At 55.6% G+C, this 12,692-nt stretch overlaps 1 protein-coding gene across 1 annotated transcript in view; it reads left to right on the top strand.

The window, feature by feature from the left end:
* SDK2 (sidekick cell adhesion molecule 2) overlaps positions 1 to 12,692 on the top strand; it is a 251,570-nt gene that overhangs the window by 161,435 nt on the left and 77,443 nt on the right. Inside the window, exons 5-11 of the mRNA XM_033091048.1 lie at positions 656 to 789; positions 6,000 to 6,111; positions 7,106 to 7,296; positions 7,443 to 7,526; positions 9,182 to 9,376; positions 10,610 to 10,726; positions 12,297 to 12,464. Of these exons, the coding sequence (XP_032946939.1) occupies positions 656 to 789; positions 6,000 to 6,111; positions 7,106 to 7,296; positions 7,443 to 7,526; positions 9,182 to 9,376; positions 10,610 to 10,726; positions 12,297 to 12,464 (1,001 nt within the window). The remainder of the gene's footprint in view (positions 1 to 655; positions 790 to 5,999; positions 6,112 to 7,105; positions 7,297 to 7,442; positions 7,527 to 9,181; positions 9,377 to 10,609; positions 10,727 to 12,296; positions 12,465 to 12,692) is intronic.

The raw sequence follows: 12,692 nt of genomic DNA, 5'->3' as shown, positions 1-12,692 counted from the left end.
TTTTCCCGCCTGCAAACCTGGGTGTTGAGCGGCTACATGATGGGACCCCAGCAGAGGGAACCAGATTGGGAGCAAACGGCCCGTGTCAGCACCCCACATCCCGGCCGGCCTCCTTTTTCCCTCTCATCCAGCCCAGCCCATCCACTGTTGACTAGCTTCAGAGGGAGCTTGAGGTAGAGGTGAACCCCAAAAGTCTATGTTACTGGCAACCTGTGGCCTTTGAATCGACCTGAACAAATTTAGGATTAGGTTGAGGCACCGATTCTGGAATGGTCCTATTTCTAACTTTGTTGTCATTGCCCATTCCTTCATTCCTTCCTTCATTCTGGGGCCTACTTTCAAGTGTCCAGATGCTCCGGGTGTGTCTGCTGTGATGGGGGAAGGGCAGAATCCCACGGGACCCTGTGGGCCAGGCCCGTAGCCCAGACCTTGGGGCAGTGAAGCCTCATGTGGACGGCGGTCTGGGACCCCTGGGCATGGGCTGTATTGGGGTCTGATTCCCCAGCGCTGGCTCTGAGAGGTGGCTCTCAGTCCGGGCTCTGAGAGGTGGGCCGGAGGAGGGGCTGTGGGGGCCACCAGCTGCATGTCCCCACTCCCGTCCCCGGATGCCGAGAGGCCCTCGGGCCCCTGTCACGAGTCCTGTTTCTCTTCCCAGAGCGATCACCCTGGAGAACACTCTTGTCATCCTGTCCACGGTGGCCCCGGACGCAGGCCGGTACTATGTGCAGGCGGTTAATGACAAAAACGGGGACAACAAGACCAGCCAGCCCATCACTGTCGCCGTGGAGAGTAAGCGAGCGTCAGGGCCTGGGGCGACCGAGGAGCTGGCAGTAAATCCTGGGAATGGGCCTCCAGGGGGTCATAGGGAAGACCGAATGGTGCTGGTGGCGGGGGTTAGGGGGAGTGCAGGGGAAGAGCCCTCCAGAGGGGGAGACCCAGCTGGGAGTGGAGTGTCAGAGCAGAGGCAAGGACGGGATGCATGCGGGACCCCATTCCCACGACAAGTCTGAAATCCTGCCTCCGGAGAGGGGACACCTAGCGTGGTTGTGAGCAGGGCCACTGGAGGCCCAGGGAGGGTGCGGCACGTAGGAGAGAATGTGCGAGCATGGCCTACAGCCACCCCTGGGGCTCAGGTGCAGGCGGGGAGAGTCTGCCAGGAGGTGGGAAGCTCATTTTCAAACAAATACACTAACTGCCTGTACTCAGCTGGCACAGAAAAAGTGCTGCTTCTCCTCGGAGCCAGGCCGTCCTCACTGATGGGAACATAGGCCGGCTGCTGCCCACATTCCTGCCTAAAAGTGCCTCTCCGTCCGTCCGCCCAGCACCCTGGAAGAGAGGCAAAGCCTCTCTGCAGTGGCAGAGCACAGAGAGTAGCAAATTAAAAGTTTCCTTTTGCAAAGAGGCGTTTGTCCGGCGGAGACTGAGCAAGGATGGGGATTCTGGGGATGTCCCCCCCAGCCTGGTTCTCCTCGGCCAGGCCGGCCCCTCCCTCCTGGCTCCATCCCTGGGACTGAGAAGGTGGGTGGGGTGATCAAGCCCGGGAATCACAGAGGGTGTGGGATGAGGCCAGAGCTTCCCGACAGCTGAGCAAACCGCACAAGCTGGGGGAACCAGATGTTGACGTCTCTCCACATCTGTGCCACCCCTGCTTCTAAACCCAGTCTCATTTATCATTCACGGTTGCTCCAGGACGCCTCTGCCAGCAGCAAGATGGGGGCGCCCGCCAGCACGGAGCCTTCCTGTGTCCTTCCTCCGATCCCAGCCTCTGTGTGCCGGTGCCCGGAAAGCCCAGAATATTTCCCAACCCCTTCCCTCCCCACTCCTGGGCCTTCTGAGTGCCTGCAGAACCACTTTCCATTTCTGCAGTTATCTCCTTCCCCAACCCCAGGCTCCATGCTGCCTAGAAAGAGACCTGGGTACAGGGAGGAGAGTTCCATTCTGCGTGCTGATCTGTGAGGGTCACCGGAGTAACCTCTGACATTGACCTGTGCCAGGTCACGGGCTAGCCCCAGCCTGGGGCCCAGCCCGTGATCTAGGGCTGCTGTTTCTATGGGAAAAGGAATTGAATCGCCTGAGGGAAATGTATTTTCCAGGGATCAGAATACCTGGGGTCTAATGGAATTCGGTCACGTGGTAAGAGGCAAAGTTCATGGTCTGAGTCAAAGCCAGGCATCTTCGTGGCTGACTCAGTTTACCCTGAGACCAGAGGTTGGAGCCTCCTGTTCTGTGTTCCTCCCCCAGCACCCAACCTCCTCCTCAGGGGAGTTAAACTAGCTATTCTCCTGGCCGACTGTGGGGATCATTCACTCTCTGTTCCTGTGAACGCCCCCAACGCTCCAGCTGGCCCAAGAGAGGCAGGCAGGGCCCCTCTGGACCCCTACGTCTACCAAGCCTCCCCCAGTTGTGTTTCTCCCACCCCAGTCGCGCCTCACCTCCTGCTCTCACGCAGTGATTTGTGTTGGATTGAGAGCAGAAGCAGCTGATTTTCAGCTAATTTCTCTTTCCACAAGTGACTGCTTCAAAACCCTGTTCCTGTCACTGACACAAATCCCCAGCCTGCCTGCCTACCAGCCAATGTACTAGGAGCAATTGCCGCTTCGCCCACCACTGGCTCCAGCTCCCCTCATTTATCTCACCTGAGCCTCACCCCTCCCTCTGCTCTCCCCTCTCACCCCTTCATCCCTCCTCTGCTCAGAGCAGCTCAGCTTCTCAGCCCTCCTGGGATGCCCGTGCTCTTCAGAAATGGGGGAGAGGGCAAGGCCAGTGACCCTGGGTGTTACCCCTGCCCAGGTGTAACCCTGGTCACTCACATGGACTGTCACAGCTCTTGAAAAGTCCATAGCTGGGTAGTGGCCCCACACCCGGGGGACAGAGCTGCACTGCCCAATGGAAACATAATGTGGGCCACACCAGTAACTTAAAATTCTCCAATGGCCTAATTTTTTTTTAATGGGATAAGAAATAGGTGAGATTGATTTTATTAATAGGTTTTATTTTAAGTAAAATACACTGTTTTAACATACAATCAATACAGGAAAACATGAATGAGATATTTTCCACTGGGTTTTTTTTTTCTTACTAAATCTTTGAGATCCATGTCTATTTTACACTTGCAGCGCATCCCCATTTTCATCTGAAACACATGATCTGTATTTAGATTTCGGAAAATTTATAGCTGGAAAGGGAGCCGTGTGCCAGGCTGTTTCATACATACTTAAAAGTATTATAATAACTAATTTGGGGACCTTTTTAAATTAAATGCAGATTATTCAAAATTAAATCCCATTAAATCAAAGGGGCACCGGTCACATTTCAAGAGCTCACAGCCACCTGTGGTTTGTGGCCCTGTGCTGGATAGGACAGTTCGGTTCCTGGCTCATGGCAGCTGGAACCTGCCCAGGAGGGGAGCAGCTCACCCTCCCTGCACTTCCCCTGTGGCCCAGGTGAGTCACGTGGTTCCTGAGCCTCAGTTTCCTCATCTGTAAATCGATACCTGTGGCACAGTACAGTTGGGAAGATTCAATGAGGTGACTCTGGGAGAATGGATCCCTGGTGCCCGTGACCAAAATCATCCTGGGGCAGCAGGATCCAGCTTAGCCGATGTGTGGGGAGCCCCTGTGCTCCCTCCTGCCCCAGGCTGTCCACGGCAGGCACTCAGGTGGGAGATGCCCGTCCTCCTTGCTCTGGTTTGCCCCAGGTGTCCCCAAGCACAAGCAGGCAAATCCCCAGGAGGAAGGACAGTTGTTTATTGAGCACCTATTATGTGCCAGGTACTCAGCACTCACCCCAGACCAGCTTAGCTCGGGTCACCGGGGGCCAACCAAGGTTTTGAAGCAGGTCTCCCTAAACCCCCAGGCCCTCCTTCGCGGGGTCCAGCGTCCCCAGCCACAGTCGGTCCCTCCCCTCGGGCCCCGCAGGCTGCTGCATGGGTCTTGGGGGGTGCCAGTCTCCCCTCCACCCTCTTAAAGCCAACAAGCCAGCCCAAGGCCCTGGGGCAGCCTCATATTTTTAAACTCCGAGGTCCCTGCTTACCTGGCTATGCCATGAGGCAACCACTTGGGCCCTGTCTGTCTTCTCCTCGTGCTCCATTAATCTGGGCCATGGTACCAGTACGCCCCAGCATGTAATAAACAAGTTAGAGCACACTTTTATGGATTCAGCTATATCAGCAGCTTTCAATCTGATCGCTCTTTATGGCACCTACACGAGGCTTTTATATTGTGGCAATTATTTTGTTTTATATGCTTCCTTTCTTCCCCCCTTCATTTTACTTTATTTTTGACATTTTATTCCCATTCATCCCAGGCCTTTTCCAGCCAGGCCTAGAGTCCAGGCGGAAAATCTGCCCAGGCTGACCAGGGTGGCCCAGGGTGGCAGTGGCGCCACCAAGTGTCCTCCCCATAAAGGATGACCGTTCACTGTTGCCCTAGGGCTGTAGTGTCATTATGGCCGGCCACCTCCCAGCCGCCTGGACAGGGGCCGGCCAGATGGATTTTTCACGAGATAAAAAGTCCTGGGTTGTATTTTCAGGAGCCATGAGCAGGTGGGCAGAGAATATTGGAGTTTCTGCAGATCTTGGGCCTGTACTGACCCACAAAGATGAGAAGCTGGCCACTTCTTAAAGGAAGTGCTATTGCTACTGCCTCTCTTAGGCGGCTTTGGGGTGTTGTTTTGTTTTAACAAAGCTCACGCATGATAAGTTCTCTTTCATTTCTCCCGTCGACCCTGAGGGCTGTACCATGATACTTCCATTCATTTATCCACCTAACCAACGTATTTGAGCACCTACTCTGTGCTGGAGAGCGGAGGTGGGCAATCTGTCTGAGTCAGCTCAGGCTACCGTAACAGAATACCACAGACTGGGGGCTTCAACACAGGCATTTATTTCTCACAGTTCTAGAAGGCCAAGATCAGGGAGCCAGCATGGTCAGGTTCTGGTAAGGTCTCCCTTCCTGGCTTGGAGACAGCCGCCTTCTCACTGTCTTCATGGCAGAGAGAGAGAGAGAGAGAGAGAGAGAGAGAGAGAGAGAGAGAGAGACCGAGAGACCTCTGGGATCTCTTCCTCTTAAGGCCCCACCCAATTACCTCCTAAAGACCCCGTCTCCAAATACAGTCTCAAGGGGGTTAGGGCTTCCACATACAGATTTGACGGGAGACACAATTCAGTCCAAAGCAAAACTGCATGAGATTGCTGCCCCACAGAATGTTTGAGTTTGCTAAGGCTGCTGTACCAAAGTACCACTATCTGAGTGGCTGGTAACAGCAGGGTTTTATTCCCTCCCAGTTCTGGAGGCCAGAAATCTGAAACTCAGGTGTGGGCCGGCCACACGCTCTCCGAAGCCTCTCAGGGAGGTTTCTTTCTCGCGTCTTCCAGCTTCTGGAGCTGCTGACGTTCCTTGGCTTGGAGATTCATCTCTCCATTTGCTGCCTGTGTTCACCTGGCTTTCCCCCTTGTGTGTCTGTGTCTCAATTTCCCTCTTCTCAGAAGGATACACCATATTGGATGTGGGGCCCCCCTGATGCAGGAGGACCTCCTCTTAACTTGATTACATCTGCAGAGCCCTGATTTCCATTTATAGCTGCCATGGACGTGAATCTGGGGGAGGGGGAACACTATCAACCCAGTTTAGAGAGTTTGTATTCTGGTAGAAGAGGTGGAAAATGAAGAAGTAAGCCCAGAAGATAAACGCAGGTGGAGGGAAGGATTTTGAAGGCAAAGGAACAGGACAGGGGCATGAGAGGAGGGAGGAGCTGGGTTACTTGGAGGTCTCCAGTGAGCTTTCCATGGACACTGTGCAGAGACCTATCAGTGGAGAAGGAGGACAGGTGACGGGGTCCCTGGGGTGAGTTCGGCTCTGAGGCTGCTTGGCGGCTGCCCCGTGGCCACCTGCTCTACTCCAGGAGGACAAAGCTCGCCCATGGCATCGGCCTCTGATGGGAGCTGGGCAGAGATGGGATTTGCCAGCTCTGTCCCCAGCTAACCCCTGACCTCTCCCCAGATGTAGGGGGCCCTGCCGACCCCATTGCTCCAACCATCATCATTCCTCCCAAGAACACCAGCGTGGTGGCCGGGACCTCGGAGGTGACCATGGAGTGCGTGGCCAACGCCAGGTGGGTACCGCCTGCCCCTCCTCCCCTCACTCTTACCTCCAGTGGCTGCTCCAAGGAGACCAGTCAGAATTCAGAAAGGTGAGGACCCATGAAAGGAGAAGAGGTATTTAGCCTGGAGGAGGGGTGACAAGTGGGCATGTGAGCTACTGTCAGAGGGCTGTCGGATACAGGCGGGGCCGACTTGTCCTCTGCGGCCCGAGGAGCGAGAGACCAGACCCCAAATGGAAGTTACGGGACAGCAGCTCTCAGGCTAGGATATTGGCACGGAAGCCAGTGTTGCCCAAACTTACTCAACTACCGAATCCCTCTTTCATGGGACATTCTGAACACTCTGTGGAACTAACACAGACCCCTCGGGCGTCTGTGGCAGATTGGCCCTCAGGGATCCACCAGGAGATCTCTAAACAGGAGAGCCGACAAACCCAATCTCAGGGGGCTTTAGGGGTCCTTGGGTCGGTGATGGTGGAAAGGGGGTCCCAACTCCCACCCTCACTCCCTGTCGAAGTTAGGGAGCGGGTATGTCCATCTACCTGCCTTTGTTTCCCCACCTTCAAACATTGGGTATTTCTCTCACATCCCTTCTTGTCACTTTCCCTCATCTTTAACAATTTCCTGTCTGATGATTTGTATTTGGATGGGACACAGCACACAGGGAAAGCAGAAGGAAAAAGTTCACAGCGAGGCGCTTTCCTGCTCTCTAGAGCCCCCGTGCACTGTGTTGTTACAGGGGTGGGGGCTGTTCCTAGGACTTTACCTGCAATCATGCATCCACCCTCAGCCCAGCCCCAATGGGCACAGTTGCCCCATTTTACAGATGAGTAAACTGACGCCCAGGGCACTGAAGGTACTGGTGCAGGGTTTGCACCTAGAAAGTAGTGGGGTTGGGGGCAAACCCAGGCACCTGGGCCTCGCCGCACTCCTCACCACCCCTGCCCTGCCTCCTGAGCTTCTGGAAGTCCCTGAGACTGAGCCCCTGCTCCCTCATCCCCTTCAGGCCCCTGATCAAGCTGCACATCATTTGGAAGAAGGATGGGGTACTGCTGGCAGGTGGCATCAGTGACTACAACCGCCGGCTCACCATTCCCAACCCCACGGGCAGCGACACCGGCTACTACGAGTGTGAGGCCGTGCTTCGCAGCAGCAGCGTCCCGTCTGTCATCCGTGGTGCCTATCTGTCTGTGCTGGGTGAGACGGGGCAGGGCTGTTGGGGGTCCCCTGACGGGTAGGGATAGCACGGCTGAGGCCTACAGTGGCTGTGTGAGGGATCCGGACAGTGGCTATATCAAAAGGAGCATGGCTCTGATCCCCTACCCTGGTCCTCCCTCCTGCAGAACCGCCTCAGTTTGTCAAGGAGCCAGAGAGACACATCACAGCGGAGATGGAGAAAGTGGTGGACATTCCCTGTCGGGCCAAAGGTAACACAGTGGGCAGCGTAGATGAAGGGGAACAAGGACCCCCCAGACCTTCAGCTTCTGTCCCTGTCACGGACTTGTCTAAATTCCACCTTTTCTCCAGGCACCATCATTGAGCAGAGAGTTAGTCTGACTGTGAGCAGACACCCCAGGAAACAAACGGGCCAAATGACTGTAATCTCAGGACTGGAAATCAGCCCACGTTACTATAACTTGAGGGTTACAAATGAACCCAAATTACTGTTATTTCAGAATAGGTGACAGACCCAAATTGCCCATAATTTGAGAGTTGTAGACACTGCTGAATTACCGTAATGTCAGAACTGCGAGAACTTAAGTGGGTTTCACCCGAGGTGAGCCTCAGAAGCTCTACCAGGTTTCTGGGCCATTTTGTTCCATCTCCTCCACCTACCATTTCTACTTAACACCCCTTGTCAAAGCTCCTGAAGAATTTCTGCTTTCCCATCTTCACCCTCCCTCCTTCTGGTGCTGCTGAGCCAAAAGACAGCCCGAAACCAGGGTGAACTCTGGGGTGGCAGGATGACAGGATGATGGTGGGACATAGCCTAATATTGAGCAGAGATGCAGACCGTAGCTCAGGCCGGAGGGAGTGTGGCAGTGGCGGGGGGTACCACACAAGGGGGAGACAAGGATCTATTTATTCATTCATTCGTTCATTCAATATTTTTTTGAGGGCTCACCTCAAAAAGGTGAGCATGTGCTGATACTATGCGCAGTACTAGGGAGGTACAGAAGGAACTAAACAGCCGGAACCCAGCTATTAGGGAACTGACGTTTCCAGGAGGGAGCAGACAGACCAATAAACAAATAAAGATGCCTTATTTCATTTCATCAAAAATGCCATGGGTTGTAAGATGCCCCATGATTTTATGTACCACTAAGAAAGAAAAAAGACTGCCAATTAAATTATGACATGCTATAAGATTGTAAGACACGTCCTGATTGATCTCAGAGATGTCACAGGATGAAAGCATGTAAAAGAATGTGCATCGTGAAATGGATGAAATACGGGCCCATAGGATGTCCAGGTTGGAAAGGGCTGGGGAGAAAAAGCAAACAAGCTTAGGGGGCACGGAGCCGCGGGGTGCTCTTTTGAACGAGGTATGGGGAGTTCTCTGGGGAAGTCACATTTGAGCAGAGACCGAGAGGAAGAGAGGGGAGGGTTGGGATACGTATGAGAAGGGTGTGCCAGTGGGCGAGGCCCAGCGTGGGCAAGGCTGAGAGGCGAGGGGAGACCCCCTGTCACCTCCCTGTGCAGACCAGGTACAAGGGGGCTTCTGAGGGCCCCCCAAGGAACACTAGTCCCCTATGCATGCTCCTTGACATGGAGCTCTGTGGTCGAGTGGGTTTGGGAACTGGAGCCCCAGCTGTAGGTTCCCAAAGCACACAGAAGACTCTGCTAAATATTGCAGGAAAAAAATACATAGTCTGTCCAATCCAGTATCCCCAAACTAACCTAATCCCAGGAACTTTTAAATTTTCTTGACACTCCTCTCAAGGCCAATAGTGCACCTCTGAGAAGGTTCTAGAGACCAAGACATACAGGGACCCCCTCACAGGCTCCTGGTCTCCGCCGAGCACCCCGCAGAGGCAGGAGGCAGGAGGCTGGCTGACTGTGGGCCCACTCCTCCCCCCAGGGGTGCCGCCACCCTCCATCACCTGGTACAAGGACGCAGCTGTGGTCGAGGTGCCCAGGCTGAGCCGCTTCCGGCAGCGTGGTGACGGGGGCCTGCAGATCAGCGGGCTGCTGCCTGACGACACCGGCATGTTCCAGTGCTTTGCCCGCAACGCCGCCGGTGAGGTGCAGACTTCCACCTACCTGGCTGTCACCAGTAAGTCAGGCCTTTCCCGTCCTGCCCCTGAGCCCCTCCCGCCCAGGATGCAGCTCGACTCCAAGCCAGGGGCCTCTGAGGACACAAATAGGATCCCAGAGGACTGTCCCTCGGGCAGTACCCGGGCTGGCACACACCAGTTCCGCCCGCTGCTCCCGCAGCCCCGAGTCCAGTGCCCCAGGGGAGGCCTCGGATCCCCACAGTGTCCTGGAGCCAAGGACGGGTTTACTGGCTCTTTGAGAGAAGCAGCTCTGGAACCAGCTCAGGCATTTCAGACATCCCTGGGCTCCCTCCTGTGCAGGGTTGATGTGGCCCAGGCCCAGCCAAGGGGACTTGCTCACTTCTCCAAAGAGGAGAACCAGTACTTTAATCTCAGCTCCCCTGCTTGCAAATCCCTTCCCCCTGGGAGCCTCTTTTGGGGTTGTATTCGCTGCCCGGCCCCCCTAATGGAGCCACTGTAGCCATCACGTGACGTGACACTACACGTGGCCACACAGAAGCCCTGGGTTCTTCACCTAGCAGCAAAAGCATGCATGGTCAGGGGCGCCCTTGAGCCCCTCAGGCTCATCATCCAGACCCACAGGGGCAGAGAGGCAGCCGGGTTTGCCCCGAAGGTGGCTATGGGGCAGGAGGGCTGCCATCTGGCTTGCGGCTTCGGAAGAGTGCGGGTGAAGCTAGTCTGATGTCAGCCCTGTTCCCCCACACATCTGGTCAGATGGGTCCTTGAGGGCTGAGATTGGGGGTGGGAGACACAAAACAAGAACGTTGCACTGACGCCTGAAGACCCACAGCTCAGCCAGACAGATGGACTCTCCGGGGCTGGGCCTTTTAGAAACTGGGTGCTGTTCTCTTATTGGCCATAACTGTTCCCTGTTTTAAAATACCAGAGCCTCGATTTCATGTGCAGTGAAGGATAACTCCATTTACCTTGCTGTGCCAGGCTGTGAGCTGCCCTTGGAGGTTCTCAGTTTCCCACATATGGAGGCTTCAGAATCAAGGCAGGGAGCAAACTGGTGTCACCTGGGTCCTTCCGTAGGCCGGGTGGCGTGGGGAGTCCTTGGGGCTCCTCCAGCCTTCTTCCCAATGCTGGGGGCCCATCGCGGCACCTGCATCCTTTGTCAAAGTGGAACCCACACCAGCCAGAATGGCAGCAGCAGGACAAGAGCCTGGCCCTCTGGCTCTGGGGGCTCCTCCCAGGATGTAGGTAAGAGGCCCCACTGTCTCCATTTGCAGGCATTGCCCCCAACATCACCAGGGGCCCCTTGGACAGCACGGTGATTGACGGCATGTCCGTGGTGCTGGCTTGTGAGACTTCAGGAGCTCCCCGGCCGGCCATCACTTGGCAGAAAGGTAGACGAGACTCATCTGCTTTGGAGGGTGTAGCCGTGTGACGGTTCTCAGAGCTCCGTTCTGGAGCTAGCCAGATTGGATTTCCCATGTACAGTTGTGAAGGCTGTGCACTGCACAACCCAAGCGGGCAGCTTTCACACCACAGTACGTACCACGTGCATGGACCACGTGCCGCCCTGCTGGGCTCAAGGCACAGCTCTGCATCTTCTCAGACCTGTGACCTTGGGTGAGTTATGTACTCGTGAGAGCTCCAGGGTCCCCATCTGTAAACTGGGGACAATTGTCCACATACCTTAGCGTGGTATGAAGACTAGAGGAGAGAGTGCATGGGAAGGGTCTGCCCTGTGCCTGGTGAAGCCCAGTGAAGGATAGCTGTTGGACAGTTAGTTCTACGGTGGTGGTTAGTGCAGGTGGAGGCCACCCCCCCTCCCCAGACAGCTCAGAGGGCTCCCGACGCCTGGGCCAGTGAAGCCCAAGCTGCCTACCTAAGTCTCCCTTCCCTGTGTGCCTCCACTCTCCTGTGTCACATGCTCCCTTCAAAGTTACCCCTGTGTACACACACACACACACACACACACACACACACACACACACAGTCACTTCCTCAAACCTTCAAGACTCTGCTCAGGTGACCGCTTTCTACAGGACTCACTTAGCCCCTGTCTGTCCTCCAGGCCCCTCCCTGCTTTATTCACCACCTTCTCCTGTACAGAGCATCTGCTTAGTCGTTTTGCTTATTACATGTCCCCCCACAAAGGCAGGGGTTTCAGTTTTGTCTGCTGCTGTCTCCCCAGGACCTAGAACAGAGTGGCACATAGTAGTTGCTCAAGAAATACTTGTGGAATGAATGTCAGCACACCCCGGCACGTGCCTAGACAGAAATAAACACAGCCACCTACCAGGCTCGCTAGTTCAATATGTCTGCACACGTGTACAGACATATACTTACGGCCACACTTACTCACAGTCTCCCACATGGTGATTCCACTCTGTACAAACAGGTGGGGTTTTCTTTAAAATAGATACAGTCATAAAACCTGCACTCTTGGATCACTCACATACATACATGGCACATTCTCTCTCTCTCTCTCTCTCTCTCTCTCTCTCTCTCTCGGCAGCAGGCCTCCGTAGGTCCCACTACACCGGGGGGGGGGGGTCTGTCCTGGCCAGAGCTGCACCCCCCACCCCATTCTTCCCCCCCCCGGGCCCCCACTCCTTGCTGCCGCCATCCACCACTTTCCCCTGCACCACTGAAGGTGACTTTCCAGAAGCATCCTGCCGCAGGATGCCCGTCACCACCTTGTCAGAGCTGTCTGCCCCTCCTCCCCCAGCCCAGGTGCCAGCTGCATCAGGAGACAGTGCCCGGCCTCTGGTGAAGGGCAGACATGTGGTGGGTGAAAGACATCAGGAGACCTGGACTCCAGACCACCCACTCGGTGACCATGCACCCTTGTGCCTGTCACCGAGTCAGAACCCTCCACCCCCATCCCCACCCTGCCACCACCCTCCCCTGGCCCTCCCAGGGTTTCTAAAGCTGAGAGCTGCCTGAGACCACCCCGTGTCCCCGCAGGGGAGCGCATCCTGGCCAGCGGCTCTGTCCAGCTGCCTCGCTTTACACTCCTGGAGTCGGGCAGCCTGCTCGTCAGTCCCACCCACATCTCTGATGCCGGGACCTACACCTGTTTGGCGACCAACTCTCGGGGAGTCGACGAAGCCTCGGCCGACCTGGTCGTGTGGGGTGAGTGTGCAGAGCTGGAATGTGTTACACGTCTGTGCGTGAGTGTGCCCCGGCAGTGCACACTCTCCCACTGCCATCACCTCCACCTCCACATGTCTTTCCGACCAGGGCGCTTCTTACAAGAGGGACTTGGACAAATCAATTCAGAGGAGAGGGACCAGGAAGGCCAAGGTTCTTTGGATGATGCCCCCTGAGCAAGGGCTCAGGCCGTACTTGGCCGAGTTGAGA

This window comes from Rhinolophus ferrumequinum, chromosome 21, assembly GCF_004115265.2.
Source record: "Rhinolophus ferrumequinum isolate MPI-CBG mRhiFer1 chromosome 21, mRhiFer1_v1.p, whole genome shotgun sequence".
Taxonomy (NCBI): Eukaryota; Metazoa; Chordata; class Mammalia; order Chiroptera; family Rhinolophidae; genus Rhinolophus; species Rhinolophus ferrumequinum.
Note: the sequence above shows the minus strand (reverse complement) of the source record. Positions and strands in the feature narration are given on the sequence as shown.